Source organism: Spinacia oleracea, chromosome 3 (assembly GCF_020520425.1).
Source record: "Spinacia oleracea cultivar Varoflay chromosome 3, BTI_SOV_V1, whole genome shotgun sequence".
Lineage (NCBI taxonomy): Eukaryota > Viridiplantae > Streptophyta > Magnoliopsida > Caryophyllales > Amaranthaceae > Spinacia > Spinacia oleracea.
In genome coordinates, this window is record NC_079489.1 from 1,308,149 (window position 1) to 1,327,500 (window position 19,352).

Here is a 19,352-nt window from a genome sequence, read left to right on the forward strand (position 1 = left end):
TTTGGATGTTAAAAGACAAATTATGATTTTATCTATAATAAAGTACTCCGTAATTATGTATGACAAATTCGATTATTAAAATAAATAAACGAACTTTCTCATGAACATAAATAAACAAGTAATTCACGAACTGAAATAAACGAGCATACACAAGTTCATGTTGACATGTTCAACCTCATTTATTAAACGAGCTTTAAAGTTATTCAAGCCCGACACATTTATTAAATAAACAAACATAAACAAGCTACAACCGAACCCGAACTCAAACCCAAATACTCCAAGATCAATTCTTGAAAGTCTCGACTAATTTGCATCCCTGACGATATACCTGAAAACTACAGAGTAAAATCCAACACCAATTCTTAATTCTGAAATTCACCATATATAGATTTCCATGTCCAAAAGTTTAGCATAATTCTACATGTACTTCTTCTTGTCACGTTACTACAGTACGTTACAGTTTTGTTTCTCCAAACACAGCCTTAACCAGTTAACCTGACGAAATTCTGACACCAGCACAACAGTACCCATTTTACCCAGTTAGGTAACTGCCACGTGCCAGTTTCCAACCCCTTCTCATTTCACCTGTCGGTAGCGAAACTCGTCCCATTACCACCAATTTAACACGCGTCCCTTTCTATAATTAAATAATAATAAAATAAAATACAATAAATAATAATTAAAATCCCACCAACAAATTCTTGTTCCCATAAACCTCACTTTGTCACTCTCTCTTTCCCAACTCCCAACACTTTTCCTCCTCACACTTTTCCGATCATTTTTCCGGCAAGACCGTCGGAAAATATCCATTTCTGTCGACTCAAGCTACTTTACCATCGTATCCATGCTTCCTGTAACAGACACCTCATCGTCTTCTCCAGACCGACCTATAAAAAAACCTAAAACCCCTCCCAAATTACTATCACTGTCACCGTCATCTTCAACCTCTGATTTCAGTAAACCTTCACTTTTCACTTTCTCTCTCCTCCATAACCACCCTCGCTCATGCCTCCTCCTCTTCGTCCTCCTCCTTCAACTCCTCCTCCTCTCCTTCTCCGGCCATCGTCCAGTATCGCTCACCGCCACTTCCGCTCCTTTCTCCGTCGCCATTGTAAACCCTTACACTTACTCTAACTCAATTTCCCCCAATCCAAGCCCTAATTCAGAAGAATGCGAGCTCGGGAGAATCTTCGTGTACGATCTTCCACCAAAATTCAACTCCGACATTTACAAAAACTGCGACAACCTAAGCCCCTGGGGCTCCCGCTGCGCCGCCCTCTCAAACGACGGCTTCGGAACTAAATCAACCGGAATCAACCGTATCATGCCGGAAAAACTCGCCGAAGTTTGGTACAACACTGATCAATTCGCTTCCGAAATAATCTTCCATAACCGTCTACTCTCCCACAAATGTCGAACCCTAAACCCGCAATCTGCTACAGCGTACTACATCCCATTCTACGCTGGACTCGCAGTAGGTAAATATCTATGGTCCGATTACACCCCAAAACAAAGAGACCACCATTGCAAAACCGTCCTTAAATGGGTCGAGTCGGAGTATCCATATTTCAACAGATCCAACGGTTGGGATCATTTCCTTACCATGGGGAGAATCACATGGGATTTCCGCCGTTCAAAAGATCATGATTGGGGGTCGAAATGTATCCACTTACCATTGATGAGGAACATCACACGGTTGTTAATTGAGAAGAATCCATGGGACTATTTCGATATCGGTGTACCTTACCCCACCGGATTCCACCCCAAAAACCCATCCGACGTCGTTTTATGGCAGGATTTTGTAAAATCACGTGAGCGGCACTCGCTATTCTGCTTCGCCGGTGCTACACGTGGCACTATTGTAAACGATTTCCGGGGAGTTTTACTGAGTCAATGTAAGAACTCGTCCGAGTCATGCCGAGTTGTCGACTGCGGTGGTAATAAATGCGTTAACGGAACGTCGGAAATTCTCGAAACGTTTCTTGATTCGGAGTTTTGCTTACAGCCTAGGGGTGATAGTTTCACGCGCCGGTCTATTTTTGATTGCATGTTGGCCGGTTCGATTCCGGTTTTTTTCTGGAGACGGTCGGCTTATTATCAGTATCAGTGGTTTTTACCGGGTGAACCGGGGAGTTACTCGGTTTTTATTCACCGTGATGAGGTTAAAAATGGGACATTGGTAAAAAATGTGCTTGAAAAGTTTAGTAAAGAGGAGGTAAAAAAGATGAGGGAAAAAGTTGTGGAATTTATTCCTAAATTTATTTATGCGAAACCCTATGAAGGGTTGGGAACCGTAAAAGATGCCGTTGATGTTGCCGTCGATGGGGTTTTAAAGAGAATCAAGGACCAAAAAGAGTTTAATTATAAGTGGTAATTATAGTTTAGAATATATGATTATTTTTTACTTTGTGTATAATTATTTGCTATTGTTAGCTTGTTACACATACTATATTTTTGTCCACTTTGTAAAGTGTGATCGAGTCATATTTTATGGCAATAATACTTCGTAATTTGTATGATCAATCTTACTAAAATGGCGTATTATGCTATTTACGACAATTAAGGACAACTATTTCGATACATGAATTCAAATAAGAGTCCGAGCAACATAGCAATTCACAAACTAACTTTGACCATGTTATTTATTACTCCGTAAAGATAAATGTCATTATTTTTTGTTATTCTTGGTTACTCTTAATGTATACTTCCTCTGGTTTTTTAATAATTGCACCATTTGATTATAATACAAACTTATCCATTGATCTCTCTAATCATAAATTAGTTAAAATTATAAAACAAAAATTGATATTTTGAAAATATATATCGCGACGAATCTAAAAATCTCACACAGGCAATCGATGACTTAAATGACTTTCTTAGAAAGGGTAAAAAGTCTTTTCTGAAGCCAGGGTGCTTGCAGTTGAAGGGGGCGTAAACCGGCCCGTTTGCTCTCATTGTGGGAAGTATAAACTTATAAAGAGTGGGTTCCAACCCTGGGGGCTTTGCTTTAACCGAAGTGATCGCCCTGTTTGCCGAGCAGCGGCTCGTTCACGCATTCTGGTGGCCACCCAGTTGGAATAGGATTTCGAACGATAACGAACTAGGCTGCAAAGGTTACGAAGTCACTCGACGTTAAAGCCCAGAATTAGCCAGGACTATTCCAGTGAGTCCTCCGTGTGTGACTTGAACTATTGATTAGGCCGTGCAGGAACTTTGATTCAAAAGCACTACCAAAGTGTTTCAAAGAAGAGGCATAAGGGCCCCCGCACATCATTTCAAATAGAGCGCTGCTTTTATGTGAGAGAGAGAACAAGCATAAGGGTGAGCCCAAAAATCTTCTTCACCACCCAAGTGATTTGGGACACTCGCAGCGGGAAAGGAGTCTATCTATCTGCCTAGCTTTGGGCGGGATCTTCCCATCATGATGGACTAATATATGACTATATAATTCTTATAAATCACAAAAAAAGATAAAAGAGAGTGTGAATAGTAATGCGTTTATAAAAAAAAACAGAGGCAGTATTTTTATAATACTAGTTATTTACAATATATTTTTATTAAATGAGAGTGTATAAAAAAAAATGTAAAAAATTAAACCAATACAACTACTGTGAACAGAGGAAGTGGCAGGGTTAGGGCATAATAAGGTTTTTATTTTTGTTTGAAATAAATGCCAAATCTGAGTCAAAAACCAAACAGACTGAACAACAGGGAATCACAAATATAGCCAAAAGATCCAATCATCACTAAATTTCTTTTAAACAAAGGTGTAGCTCAAGACTTGCAGTTGAGCATACAGACATACTTCGTATTAATATATGGCAGTAATATATTAGGATAAAAATAACAATCATAATAGTACGTTGATATTCCATTTCTTCCCACAAACTTAAACTGAAGAAGTCATATATATTCTCATATATTATAACCTTTCAGAACTGAGAGTTTTAAAAAGAAATCGAGCTTGTTTACTAGTCAGCTGAACTAGTTCTCACAAACAGTTCCATCGTTCATTTGAATGTTTTCTTACCTGTAACCATGCTGGGAAATTTGGGTGCACAACTCAGAATATGCAGGTAGATTGAACAACTGCAGATAAAAACCTTCCCAAAATTGTGCATGGAGCTCCTAACAAAACCAACCACATTCCTTTATTGGTTTATACTCTTTGTACACCTGCCTCAATTCGTGTGGCTTCACCTAGTTGACGATCAAATGCCACCTCCAATGACTGTCATCTTCTTCTATGACAGCTTGTATTTCAAATCTTAATGGACTGTTTTAAAATTTTAAGGAACACTATTACTGCTCCTTGCCTGCACAATTGGGAGAAAATGTCGGTGAAATATTTCAAATTTCTTTTCCAAGTTGATCAAACTGATCAATACAACTTCATATGTTACCTTCATTCAGAGTTTGAGATGGTTTCTTGGGCGTTGTGCTTGCTGCTTTTTTTGCACTTACAGCTAAAATCATGCAAAATCCAAGAGAGAATCCACATATAGCGCGCATGTTAGTATGTTATTCAAGTATGGGAAGATACAACATTAAATAAAAAAATCCAGAAAACGGAATTGCATATTATTCAACTTTTACCTTTGAATTTTCTCTTCTTTTTGGCTCTCCTCTTCTTTCTGTCCTCCTTTGTTAACTCATTATCCTCTTTGATATTTTTCTTACCAGAAAACACTTCCTCAGGAGCAAGCATAGCTGCATCCGATACGGCTACCGGGGCAACCTGCTCAAGAAAAAGCACGATAAACCAAATAAACCACATTAAATAAATCCAGAAAACATGAAAAGTTGTGTAAGTTTAATACAAAATCTAAAAAGATACAGTAGGAGGCAAGTTCCTACCTCTTCCATGGTTAAAGCAGGAACATTGGTCTGAATAGACATGTCCTCCACAACCTGTTCCGGAAAATATAGTGATTAAGCACAGGAAACTTGACTTGAGCCCCGAAAAACTAATAATTTTATGAACATAAGAATTTACTAATCCTAGTTATAGGATGGATAGAAACGAAGAAAACATACCGGCTTGGGAGCAAAATGGAAGTGGGAAAGTGCATCCAGCTTCAGGCACAATCTTTTGAACAAATCGCTTGCCTGGCAAAAAAAAAATCATGGTTAACTATATAAGAAGCCAAAATTATTTCAAACCAGGGTGCAACAGAAAAATGTCCAAGCCAGACTATTGGTTGAAAACTTAAAAACTGAGATAATTCAAACCAGCTTAAAGAAACTTGGACTACGTTGAGAATATTTCTAGAACATTGCATTAAGATAGCCGCTGGGAATTTACAGAGTCGATTTGTTGCGCACAATATTTGATGAAAGATTTCCACTCCAAAGCTTCAATATTTACTAAATATTCCACATCCCAAGCAAACATCTTTATAATGTTTGACCATTACATTATAAACTTAATACTATAAACTTAATAGTGTTATGCAAGATCTGGGGAATAGATGCTTTTTGTACAACCACACAGCAAGAATTATGACTGAACTGACACTAAGTCGTACTAATGAATAGAAGTACCTTACTGTGTTAGACTGAGCTTTAGAACAGAAAAATAGACCTTCAAGAATAACATTACCAAAATCGGGGCAGACAACTTACAGAGTAGACTTTTTCCTCACACGATAGGTAGGACATGACCTGATGAATCAAGCCAGACCTGCACTTGTGGTTTGACAGTTACCAAAGTTAAGGTACGTTTTTGGTACGGGAACATAATTAGCTACCTATCATTGTTAAACTTCTTTAAAAGTGTACCGTTGTACCAGTTCGGGGGGTGCGGTGGGGGTACAGAATTAGATGACAATGTATCACACAGCTAGAAAGGAAAAAATTAAGAAGAAATTGAAGGGAAGAAGGAAATTGTAATGCCGAACGTACTAAGCCAAAAACTGTTGACCCAACCAATAACAAATATCCGAAGTATATGATTATGTACATACCTCTTTTTTCAATTCATCATTCATTGACAAGGGCGCCGACACAAACCCAGCCTGCTGAGCATATTCTTCCTGCAAGAATTTCATTCAAAAGTAAGTAATAACTTTAGAATTCTTTATGGTGGTTCAGAAAGAGAAAAGAAAAACCACATAAGTTACATTGGTCAAACACGCAAACATCATATAAAATCAGATAGATCGGAAAACAATGCATTCCTGAAAGTGATCTGACCTCATAAATTTCACCAAGGCCTTTCTTGCTCTTATGATCATCCTGCACAGAAGGTAAGATAAAAAGCAGGCAGGTCAGTTACATGGAAATAAAAGATTGAAGACAATACAGAACATGAATAAGGAAGAGAACAAACCAGCTCTTTAGTTTCCTTAGGTGCTGCAGATACCAATTTAGGAGCCCGTTGAACATCATCAAATTGTCCCTGAAAACATGAAATTTCTACGCTTAGGACATTTTCCTTGAGTATAGCGTGCATGCCCGTCAAATAATATGAGAATGGTGATAGTGACTAGTGAGGAGGTGAAGAACAAAGCATGGGATTTTGAGCACACTAGCAAACTTCATACAAACAAATCAAGTAAAAAGTACTTCCTCCGTTCTCTTAAAGTTGCAACACTTGTTCGGGATCTTTCTAAAAATTCGCAATACTTCCTTGTACTAATAGTAACTTTTACATTATAGCAAATCTGCAAGTGGGGTTTTGAGTGCAAGTGGTGAATTTAACTTCTACACTTGCCTTTTGGGTAATAACATGGAGTTAACTACCCACTTTCCCTCTCCCTTCTCTTCTCTTCTCTTAATAAACGTATACGTACAAGTGTTGCAATTATAAGAGAACAGAGGAAGTATTCATAGACAAAAGTGAAGGACGTAGAAACACTAAAAATTTAAAATTGCAGGGTGTAGGGTCCAATCTGAAATCTATTTTGACGCACATAGATAAATGGGTGTTTGACCATCCAATTAGTTATGTTGGAGCCAAATAGTAGGATTTTGGGTAGGTTTTTTTTAATATTAGTCTTTGAGGAACGCAGTAGCATGGGGACTTTCAAAGGTGATCTATACTTGATGTACACTGTGGTTAGCAAGCAAGTCCAATTCAATCTATTGTACTGACTACTGAGACTCCAATCCTGATGTTGAGCTTTGGCTAGTCATGGACAGTGTCATACTCGGCAAATTTATTTATTTTTTTGGGAAAAGTTCGCATTTTGTTGGTTTTGAAGTGTCAAGTATCCTTATTAATCAACAGAAGTTTAAACAAATAAATCTTGGTTTTTTTAGCATCTATAATGTCTTACTAGTACAATTACAGTGAATAAGGTAATCTAGCATTAAGTATAAAACATAAAGATTGACCATAAGACATCAAGTTTTACCTCAAGTATTCTTTTCTTTATAATTTCTTCAAGAGATGCTGTCACCTCTTCTGTTATAACAGGAGGCGGCCTCATGTTGTGCTCAAAATCCAGGTCCACTTCCAATGCACTATCTACTGGCCTCTTGGATGCAGATATCTATTCATAGTAACCATAACCAGGAGATTCTTAGTAAAATGCTGCAGGTTCATATACAAGACACCCATACATGACAAAAATAATAATTTACCTCTCCCTGCATGGTCCAATCTTTTGGAGCCAAGTTTTCAGCTTCCATCTGCTTTATTTTGGCTTGGATCTTTTCACGCGCCTTCTCATAAGTAGACAGATTTCCATTCTGGAAATGGACAGCAACTCAAGCTCAATATTAAACAATAAAAGAAAAATATGTCACATTTCAGTAACAACAGATCATTTCAACTACCTGCTCGTCATTATCATTTTCCATCTTTGAATCATCAGCATCATCATCATCTTCATCCTCCATCTCTGCGTCATCAGAATCATCAACATTTTCATCCTCCATATCAGAGTCATCTGACTTGTCAACTCGTTTCCGTTTTGTTACTGGCGTTTTCTTCTTAGAAACATAGAAATCTTCATATCTAGAAGTTGTGAAATGCAGAATGAGTAATTAGCCCAGACTAGATGGTTAAAACAAGTGCAATGGTCATAGATCTTATAGTGGAAGCAAATAAGTAAAATAGTGTTCTGCCTAGCAACAAACCTATGCTCAAGACTAACGTATCAAAATGATTGTGGGAATAAAAATAAGATTTCATGTATAAACATTTTCAAGAACTCAGAACTTTTTATTTTTTGTTATCCCCCCCCCCCCCCCCCCCCCCCCCCCTCCCCCAACAAAGCCCCCCTGTAAAAATACTCCTTTAGGTTTTTACCTATGCGGCTATGCGAAAAATAAGTACTGTATTCATTTACAGCAAACCAACAATCAATAAAAATATAATCACCACAAGTCGCCAAATTCTTATTACTATGCCACATTGATGAGTTCATGACTACGCATAAACTGAACAAGATTATCCACACCATGCTTATCTACACTAGTTATTGCAGACTCATTGCCTTTGGTTCTTAAGCAATAAGCATGTTCATGAACATCTATCTTTCAAAGGCACACGGATGATTTGCTACGCAGCAAACAGGAAACTGATGTCACCATATTTCAAGATAGTCATGATAGCACAGCCTTTCACAAAAAGCTAGTAGGTAACTACTTCGATTGAAAACTTAAAACTCAACTCTGCAATAAAACAGATTACATAGTACTCAAGCACATTGGTCTAGTTGCCAGTAATCTAGTTCATACTTTTCACACAATATGTGCCAATATTTCCAACCTTTTTCTACATATAATTATCAAATAGACAAAAAAAATAAAAGAAGCACCTGATTGAACCGTCAGACCCGTCTTCGCCATCTCCACCATACATGAGAAGCTACATGATCAAACAACAAGTCAGATAACCACCAAGTAGTAAAGCAACTCAAACATACCAAATTTCCATAGGTAAACAATTAATTAATAGAAAAATTCGCTTTTTTCTTTTTGTTGTTAAAATCACATGTACAAAAAATCATAGATTAATTATTAAAAATAAACATGTAAATCGCCTCACCTCATCATCATCTTCTTCTTCCTCACTCTCCTCGTTTTTATCCTCTTCATCACCATCAACATTTTTACGTCCTTTCTTCTTCTTGTTCTTTTTACTCTTCTTCTCTTCCGACCCATATTCTTTCTCCTCCTCTCTCACTAGATACTTCTCCAAATCCTTAATCTTCAAAAAATCATCTTCAACCTCTGGCACTCCATCACCATCATCCTCCAACTCCTCTTCTTCCTCCCCACTTTCATCATTATCATCATCATCCTCTTCTTCCTCAGACTCAGACTCCCTATCTTCTCCCTCCTCATCCTCATCTTCATCACTCAATTCCTCACTATCTTCCAAACCCACATCTCCGTTTTCCTTAATTCTTCTCTCCAACACCCCATTGGCCCCAGATACCCCAAACTGATCCAAGATTTTATCTGGATTTTTCTCATATCGCTTGATTTCTCGTTTAAGAGAGGTAATTAAAGGCTGACATTGGAGGTCAATTTGCTGCCAAATTTGCTCAGCGTCAAACCCATGTAAATGAAGCTGGTCAAAAGGCGATTTGGGAGAGAATGGTTTGAGCGAAGCAAAGATATGTTGGGAGGCTAAGCGGGAAAAGCAAGAAAGGTCGGGACTTGGAGAGAGAAATAATGGTGGGTCTGTCGATTTAAGCTTGTTAATGGCTTCTATGCCTGGTTTTTCTTCGACTGGTTTAGCCATTGTTGATTGAATTTGAACAGTAGGGTCCTTGCCAACACCAACAGTTTCTTTCTTGAATGCGGTCTCTAAAATCTGCAACATTTATCAGGCAGTGGATTAAGTATATATTTAAACAGAAAATTATTATTTCACTTCAGCAAGTTAAGATACTTAATTTTTTTTTCCTTTGAGAGTACAGCAGGGCAAGATTCTTAGATCACCTTATATATCTTACGAAAAGAGGTCAACGATGCACATATAATTTGTATACTGATTTTTCAAATTCAATTTCAACAAATTAGCAGATCGTACAGACAAGTAGACGACACAAAGCAGCGGAAAATGGAATAGTAATTTAATATAAACAATTATCTTCAAGAAATAAAATAGACAAATCAAAAGCTGGTTTGACCAGCCCATATGGGAGACGGTCAAATAAGAGTTTGCCAATGATAATGATGACAAAGGAAGTTTCCAATAACAAGGGATTAAACAAGATGACAGTGAGATTTGTAATATCGTGGAATCCGGCTCCACTCTTCAAAATCGCTTTCTTAAAGAGCTCAAAACAATGAACTGCACAAACAGATAACTTAACAGTGTCCTCCACGAGTCAATAGCACAACATCTAGCAATGTTCTCTACACACAGAAAACTTAACAGATCAGTGACCATACTTCCTCATGAGGGGGGCGGGGACAGGGAGAAGAACAAGAAAAGAGTCACCACCTATGTTACTTAGACTCGCATACCCTGATACTCATGTATGGATATATCACAACCGGCTAATTAAGAAAATATTCCACGTTTTGGTCCAAATTGAAGTATGTAAATACCAAAGTAGAAGTGCAGAGGATATAAGTCATATAACATGAGTACTTGAGGTAAGATGGTGATGAGTCTGAGACTCTATAGGTCATCACAACTCACATACACTAGCCACCTTACCTACCAAAGAAAAAGGTTATACTCCCTCCATTTCACTAAAATGGGTATACTTGCTTTTCCCTACGGTCTCCAATACTCACATTTCGTCATTAATATCTTTAATTATGTATTAGTAATATTATAAAGTACTAATATTCTTAAGATACTAATCAAGACGAATCAAACAAGACACAACAGGATAGCATTTTCACGTTTGTATGGGTGGCAATATTTGGTCAAAGATTTCAAACTTTTACCTAAAAAATTTGTAATCATTTTAGTGAAGTGGAGGGAGTAGAGCTCAAGCAATAAAGAATAGTAAATCCTAGGGTAAGAAAATTAAGTAGATAGCCTTCAAAATAAAGCCCTCTAGCACCCACTTATTAGGCACGATACTTGCAGTTGTGTTTCATGAGATGGGAGTATTCTAATCCCAACTCCTATGCACTTTGTCTTGATTCTTTTCAAGGACTACGTCAAGAAAAGGCAATCGAGAACCAAAAAGGAACGTCGCCCTTCATCTACACCACATAAAATTGGGGTTGTCTACCACTAAGAACACAATTGCATCTCTTAGTTAGCATCCCGTGTTCAAGGAAAGTAGGGAACATCGCAAGGACTTCCAGGAAACATAAACAACAAAAAAAAAAAACACCTCATCCAAAGGGTAAACAACAAACTCACTCAGGTCTGTCGAGTTTGGGCTGTAATCGGAAAGGGGTGTACAAGACCTACCTCGCTGCACCAAGGGAAGCCTTTCATTAAAAACCTCTTTTATGTATGATTATTTGAAGATCCTTACAATTGACAAGATTGATGAGATTTATCGTAAACTTTCTTCGAGACCTATTGGCTATCGCTGACTATATTCAACCAACTGTGCACACTATCACTTTCTTTACATCTTCATTGTTTTGAAAAGTCTCAAGACTTAGTCAAGTGATTGATCAAAGATCTTTCTCTCAAAGTGACTAAACCGAGCTCAAGTCGTTACTATCCCGAATCAATTATTAACTTTGCACACCATCGAAGGTCTGTTAGCCATCACAAATGACACCACATATACGGCTAATTGGCTATAAATCATAAGCTTACAACCCACGAAAGAATCATAAGCTCATAACCCTAAATCCCTACATTCTTACAAAATTCATTTTCTCAATTACGACAGTTCTACTTAAAAGTTGGTTCCCCAAGTTAAGATCGGTATCAGTATCTTACGCGATGTCCATTGTTCCCCGAGTTAAGCTCGGTATCAATATCTTACGTGATGTCCATAAATCCTCGTAATTGCAGCAATCCTAACTACACTAGTTCATAAATGCTCCAACCTTTCTAGTTTCACATTGCAACACTCAAAATATACATCATACGAAGTATTTATTTTTGAAGGAATTTACATCATATAAAATAGAAACAAATAGTGTGTTTGTGCGTCACCAATACGAATGAAAAAATGAAATATTAGGTTCAATATCACTCAAAATAAAAGACGAAAAAACCAGAATAATTTCCGATTGATAGAAAAAAACCTTAAACCCTAATACCAAAGATTCTAAAATCGCAACCATCAGTAAAACCCTAAAACTAAAATTTTCATCAAATTGAATACAAAGAACACTTCAATTTGCGATAATCATGAACCCAAAACATACATAATAAGTGGAGAGAGAAATGTATGACCTCGGAAGTGCCGGAACCGAATTGAAGAAGACCAGTTTGGCCTTGAGCGGAAGCAGTTTTGCTCTTGAGTTCTTCACTTTTGCGACGCTTATCTTCTCATTGCTTCTCAAGCCTTCGAATTCCCGCCATTAATCTTCGCTTCAATGATCTTCTCCTTCGTCCCTCCTCGAGATTTTCTGGGGGGCAGAAATGCAGAACAGAGAAGATGGAGTACTTGGTAGAGTTCAATTATCGCGTCTGGTTAATGTTGCCGCCGTAATAGACATAATTAAAAGGTGGGCCGGGTTCGGCCGGGCCGTGGCCTTGAAATTCTACCCGTTAAATTGGGCCGGGTCAAGCTCTAGGTCGATTTTGTGCATAGCGGTTTTTTTTGAGTCGGGCCAAATCTATAACTAAAAGTGTAGTTTTGTGTTGCCCAAAACCGCCAATAAAATTTAAAAGGTCAGGTTGGCCCTGGAATCCGAGTGTTCTGTGCAAACCCCACTAATTTTCGAGTCGGTCTCATGTTGATCAGCTCTACGCCGTAATAAGAAAAGAAAAAAAAACAAAGGATTTTGTCATGCTTTGTCGTGACCTGTTACATGTCGATTGCGAAGTTAGGTTGGTTATGTCTTGCGAAACTTTTAGTTAAAATAAAACACGACTTGAGTCTACGTATCAATTGTGGTGCACAAAATATTGTGAATTTCGTTTTATTTAGATGCCTATGCATAACTCAGACTTATTTTGTTGTATTATGTCATTGTTTATTGTGCTATTCCAACAAAATATGGTTTGGACACACACTAACACCTCTTGTTAAGGACAAGTCCGACTTAGTGTCGTTTTAAAAGAACAAGAGAGTTAAATCGGTTAATTCAAATACGAAAATGATAAAGGTCGCAACATGCGACCTTTAAGCCGTGTCATAATGATGACATGGCACGCTTATGTGTCATGATTTAAATTGGAAACTAAAATATTTAACTTATATAATCTATTATACATGTTTGAAAAAAAGGTAGGAAAATCATAATATTCTAATTTGTTTCCTTATTTATACCGACTACCTTATTTATATATTTACATAGTAAAAATATTGTATTGATAGTAAAAATATTTTGATGACACATAACATACGTGGCGCCTATATGTACCAATTAAACTCCGACACGTAAGATTGCGACAACTAAATATTGTCGCAACTTGCGACCTTTATCATCACCCATTCAAATATTCCCAAGGCAATTCCAGTTGGCATGAATTGAAATGTCACGAGTTCAATTCTTAACCAACCACACCAAGCAAGCTTGGTAAATAAAACATTAGAACAGTCAAACAATATTACTTCCCCTCGTCCCGTTTTTTCAACACTCCACTTCCCGCCTTTGAATTTCACCGTATTGAAGGCTTTGGAACAACTTCCCGATTGTCGTTTTTCTGTGTTGCTCGTAGTCTTTGCCAAGTTCACAGCAAACACATTTCATTTTTCGATTGTGGTTTTGGATGAAGCTGGTGGGAAAGGGTATTAGAAATCTTGATTGTATGATTTGTGTTTTTCTTGGTTTTTTTTTTATTTGAGGGAAAACCAACACTTATTTAGTTATCGTAAGAATAAAAGCAAACAAAATTTGTACTTGTTCATCTCCCCTACCACCCTCGATCAAAAGCTCCCCCATCATTCATCTTTCTTCTAATAACTATGGCTATCAACATCATTAGATCAATGAGAGAGTTGGATGACAGAGATTAACCCAACCTCAACTTTTACATAATAATCACCGAGTACTCATTCATATACTGTACTTCATAAACATAGGCCCTGTTCGGCAAAATTAGCGGTAGCGGGTAGCGGTTAGCGGTTGAGTAGCGGGTAGCGGTTAAAGTAGCGAGTAGCGGTGAATAGTAGCGGGTAACGGTTAGCTGTCAAAGTAGCGGTAACTAATATAGGTGTTTGGTAAAAGTAGCGGTTGATATTATAAAAATAAAAATAAACGCAAGAATATTATTTAAAACTTTATTATAAATTTGTCAAGCGCTACCCGCTACCTTAAACGCGACTAATTTTAACGTTTGACAAAAGCTACCCAACCGCTACCTCAACCGCTAACCGCTACCTAAATCGCTACTTTACCAAACACTTACAAATTTTACAAATAGCGTCTTGACTAGGTCAAAACGCTACCCGCTACCTCAAACGCTACCGCCGAACACGCCCATAATAAAGGAAAATGATCGGTACAACAAATTAAGCGGCTCTTGATCCAAAAAATGCATCCGCTTTGACACAAGCTAGTACAACTCACAACATTTTGAACTAGTACCTTATTGGTTGTGTGTTGCTCTACAACGGAGAACCCATAAAGAAAGGTACACATAAGAGATTTGATTTTGGGAAGATTGGGTTTTTTAAGGTGGAGAGATCAACACACGCAAAATATTGTTGAGAAAACTTAGTCAACACCAAAAAATTTACTTAGTAAATGGTAATGCATTTGTTCTTAGAGAATCCATCTCCAAATCGAAGTCATACACGGACTACTCCGTATGGTCTATCGTACCGAATTGGTATATTGTATTATTTGTTAGTATCATCAAGAAGTACTTTGTATATAGTTAAGAATAAGTGGTTGTAAACTTGACTATGGCGAGGTGCCAAGGTGAATAAACTTAGGGGTGATACTAAACATAGGCAAATTTCACAAATTGGTCCGATACGTTAGATTTTTCTTTGATCAATTGTACTTTTAGTAATTGTATGAAACAATCTAGCACATATCAAATATCATATCGAATCTTCTTTTTTTAACAATTTTCGTATATAAGTACTCGATCGTACTAGACTACTAGCTAGGCCTTATTAAAATACAGGTTGGGTTGTTAATGAACAATTCAACCCTCCATCTCGATCAGTGTTGACCATTTTTGTGTCAAAACCCATTTGTTCGGGTTAAATATAACAAGGCTTTTGATGCTATTTCATGTGTTATAAATTAATAAATTAATAAATTAAATACGATAAATTACAAGTTAGTATTATCTCTCACTTATTCGATTCATTAAATTTTTTTTGGAGGGCTGTTTTGAAGGTAACAAACAACAATAATTCATTAATTTGTATGACCTCAGTTGCATTATAAAAAACAAAAATAGTAATCTCATATTTTAAAAAATAATACTCACAAAAAAATAGCAATAATTTCGTACGCCGTATATGACAAGCCCACAACTCCTATTCACGTCCTCACCCCAATTTCCTCACCCCCTACAAACCTTTCTTTCAATAAACATCACTTTGTCACTTCTTAACAACTACCAACCGTTTTTCCCGCAATTTCCCTCTCTTCTTCCTCATCCCCTGTTCCCCCGCCACAACAACCACCACAACATTACAGCCTAATTTCCTTCCACCACTACAACACCGCCGGAAAACCGTCTTTTACAATCCATTTCCTTCAAATTTCCTGTCGCCGGTACAATACCGCCGGAAAACCGAAGAGTTACAAACCTTTCAATAAACATCACTTTGTCACTTCTTAACAACTACCAACCGTTTTTCCCGCAATTTCCCTCTCTTCTTCCTCATCCGCTGTCCTCCGCCATAACAACCACCACAAAATTGCAGTCAAATTTCCTTCCACCAGTTACAACATCGCCGGAAAATCGTCTTTTGCTATCCATTTCCTTCAAATTACCTGTCGCCTTTACAATCGCCGGAAAACCACCAACCGTTTTTCCCGCAATTTCCCTCTCTTCTTCCTCATCCCCTGTTCCCCCGCCACAACAACCACCACAACATTGCAGTCAAATTCCTTCCACCAGTTATAACACCGCCGGAAAACCGTCTTTTAAAATTCATTCCTTCAAATCCCCTGTCGCCGGTAAAATACTGCCGGAAAACCTCCTTTCTGAGTCTCTGATGCTTCCTATATCAGACACCACCTCTCTCCTCCACCACCACCCTTGCTTAATCCTCCTCTCCACTTTCCTCCTCCTTCAACTCCTCCTCCTCTTCTCCTTCTCCGGTCAACGACCACCGTTCCTCTTCTCCTCCCCCACCCCTCTCCCCGTCACCATCTCCACCTCCACCTCCACCTCCACCACCACCACCGAACAATGCGACCTCGGAAAAATCTTCGTTTACGACCTCCCACCACAATTCAACACCGACCTCTACACAAACTGCGATAAGTCAAGCCCATGGGGGTCCTGGTGTGGGGCCCTCTCAAACGACGGTTTCGGCAAAAAAGCGACACAAAACGTTCAAATAATGCCGGAAAAACTCGCCGACGCTTGGTACTTCACCGATCAATTCGCCTCCGAAGTTCTGTTCCATAACCGATTACTCTCCCATAAATGTCGCACCCTTGAACCGGAATCTGCTACTGCATACTACATCCCGTTTTACGCCGGAATTGCCGTCGGAAAATATTTATACTCCGATTACGGCCCGAAAGAAAGAGACCACCATTGCGAAATGATGCTTAAATGGGTCGGGTCGGAGTATCCATATTTTAACAAATCCAACGGTTGGGATCATTTTCTTACCATGGGGAGGATCACATGGGATTTCCGACGTTATAGTGATCAAGATTGGGGTTCAAAGTGTATAAATCAACCGTTGATGATGAATGTTACACGGTTGTTGATCGAGAAAAATATTTGGGACTATTTCGATGTTGGTGTACCTTACCCCACTGGATTCCACCCTAATAGCCAAGACGACGTCGTTTTATGGCAGGATTTTGTTAAGTCGCGTGAGCGACACTCTCTCTTCTGCTTCGCCGGTGCGACTCGGGGATGGGTTGCTAACGATTTCCGGGGAGTTTTACTGAGTCAATGCAGGAACTCGTCCGAGTCATGCCGAGTCGTGGACTGTAGCGGTAATAAGTGTTCTAACGGAACGTCTCGAATCCTCGAAACGTTTCTTGACTCGGAGTTTTGCTTACAGCCTAGGGGTGATAGTTACACGCGTCGGTCTATATTTGACTGTATGTTGGCCGGTTCGATACCGGTTTTTTTCTGGAGGCGGTCGGCTTATCTTCAATATGAGTGGTTTTTACCGGGTGAACCGGAAAGTTATTCGGTTTTTATTCACCGTGATGAGGTTAAAAATGGGACGTTGGTAAGAAGTGTGTTAGAAAAGTTTAGTAAAGAGGAGGTAAAAAAGATGAGGGAAAAAGTTGTGGACTTTATTCCTAGGTTTATTTATGCAAAACCTAATGAAGGTTTAGGGAGTATGAAGGATGCTATTGATGTTGCGGTTGATGGTGTTTTAAAGAGAGTTAAGGAAAAAAGAGAGCATGATCTTAACATGTAATTAGCTTAGAGATGAGTAAACGACTAAATGTGTATAATCATACGCTATACTGCTATAGTGTTACATACAAGAATAGTGTCCACTTTATAAAGTGATCGGTAACAGTTATATTTTCTAGTCGAGCCAGATCAACCATGAATATGTTTGGGAGTTGCTCAAGCGTTAGATATACGTAGTTGAGCTGACTAATTTGAAAGAGGCGATGACTAGTAGGGTAACTGTTACATATTTTATGAACTAATACGTAAATGATCATTTTTAATGATGTCGTATATTTATCTTTCCTTCTTGCAATGTTTTCAATACGAGAAAAACATTGTTTCATTCAATAGATAGTAAAATTCAGGTTTTGAGATCATATGTCGCATAATTTATGTTGTGTGATGGAGTGTATAATGATACTGATTAAAAACAGGTTTGTTTGTACGTACGGAGTATTATTTTATTTTATACTTCGTACGTATGTAGGTTTGTACACGAAGTGTGTGCGTCTCTATCTAGTCCCACTAATTTCCTACAAAGTTGTGTGTGATGGCAATATGGCATATTTTGTATGGAAAGATCGTGTATGATAGTTCAGTTTGAGGCTAGGAGGGTAAAGGTCGGATAAAGCAATACACACCCATTATCCATTGATGCCCTAAGAGAACAATAATGGTACGACCCTATTACCCTATGGGTAACTTATCTATCTAAAAATATGATTAACACTTGTGTTCGAAAGTTAAATAAGTACGTATGTGCTGGTCTATTTTATCACGTAAGCAACAACCCATTTTATGTATTGTTCCATTTAACGGATCTTTGATATTTATTTCTTTACACATTTTCACATAAAAATACGATTTTATTTGGTTTAATTGACAGATCTGGAATACTTATGAAATTGTTATTTTCTAATCATTATTGTTAAGTTGATTTATACTAGTTGAAGAGGACGAAACCTTGGTAAGACGATTGTGAAACTTCAAATCCGTACTTAAGTTGATGTGTATATGTCAACCAAAAGGATTGAATGGCAATGAGAGCATGGGTTGTTGTTGCCATAAACAAGGCAAATAATGAAACAATTGGGTACTCATTTGATGGTTGATGCATTAATTTGGACAATTAGAAGTAATTAAGATGGACCACCACAACCTACAAACTTATCAAATACATAGGCCATACTTTTTATTCAAATAAGGAGTGGAGTTCATGCCTTCTTGGCTTCATGTGGTAGTCATCGATCTTCTATTATTGTTATGAAAATGATTTGTATAATTGATGAAACATGGAATTAAGAACTAGATAACTAGACAAGCCAACTTAATTAATTGAAAAGACACATTGGTTTTTATTAGCTAGAAAAAAGTGACATCAACAACCTTAATTAATTATAGACGGTCTGCTTTAAAATGACTCGCCTTTTTATTAACTTAATTAAGTCTTGAGTTTTGGAGTATCAGCTCAAAACATTCATCATATATTATTGACTTGTCGTTTTTATTGCTACATTAACCAGTTGAGCAAGTCAATTATGCACGAGAACGCGTTTGAAATGATACTCTTAAAAGTTAGGATCATTTAGCCTCGATAAAAAAAATTAATACTCCGTACATTTTAAAGCAAACTACCCATATTTTGAATTGTTGACATCAATTTTTCCTTTCTTTTTATTCTTTGCCTCATGATTAAGTTTGACTTCTCCCTTTGCCTTTATATATACCCGATTAATCAAATACGGAGTAACGAAGAACTAACGTGCGATAATCTATGCCACGG

The 19,352-nt window shown here is 37.8% G+C and overlaps 3 protein-coding genes across 4 annotated transcripts; 2 read left to right on the forward strand and 1 right to left on the reverse strand.

Moving 5' to 3' along the window:
- Window positions 1-676: 676 nt before the first annotated feature.
- Window positions 677-2,516, forward strand: LOC110782418 (xyloglucan galactosyltransferase XLT2). The gene has a single exon (XM_021986572.2). It carries the CDS (start codon window positions 845-847, stop codon window positions 2,372-2,374), a length of 1,530 nt encoding a protein of 509 aa, XP_021842264.2. The 5' UTR covers window positions 677-844; the 3' UTR covers window positions 2,375-2,516.
- Window positions 2,517-3,787: 1,271 nt separating this feature from the next.
- Window positions 3,788-12,527, reverse strand: LOC110782419 (M phase phosphoprotein 10-like). 2 transcript variants are annotated; one of them, XM_056838282.1, is made up of 14 exons: window positions 12,290-12,527; window positions 8,999-9,772; window positions 8,769-8,818; window positions 7,783-7,963; window positions 7,588-7,695; window positions 7,359-7,496; window positions 6,332-6,400; window positions 6,196-6,237; window positions 5,967-6,035; window positions 5,038-5,109; window positions 4,858-4,911; window positions 4,597-4,738; window positions 4,404-4,466; window positions 3,788-4,316 (listed from the first exon to the last, which is right to left on the reverse strand). In XM_056838282.1, exons 2-14 carry the CDS (start codon window positions 9,698-9,700, stop codon window positions 4,303-4,305), a joined length of 1,704 nt encoding a protein of 567 aa, XP_056694260.1. In that variant the 5' UTR covers window positions 9,701-9,772; window positions 12,290-12,527; the 3' UTR covers window positions 3,788-4,302. The 2 variants fall into 2 exon arrangements, 1 of the variants encoding a protein (XP_056694260.1); XR_008929659.1 differs by lacking the exons at window positions 3,788-4,316; window positions 4,404-4,466; window positions 4,597-4,738 and adding an exon at window positions 5,626-5,683.
- A 2,459-nt stretch (window positions 12,528-14,986) lies between these two features.
- Window positions 14,987-17,917, forward strand: LOC110782422 (xyloglucan galactosyltransferase XLT2-like). The gene has a single exon (XM_021986574.2). The coding sequence runs from the start codon at window positions 16,188-16,190 to the stop codon at window positions 17,586-17,588; it is 1,401 nt and encodes a 466-aa protein (XP_021842266.2). The 5' UTR covers window positions 14,987-16,187; the 3' UTR covers window positions 17,589-17,917.
- The last annotated feature ends 1,435 nt before the right edge of the window (window positions 17,918-19,352 follow it).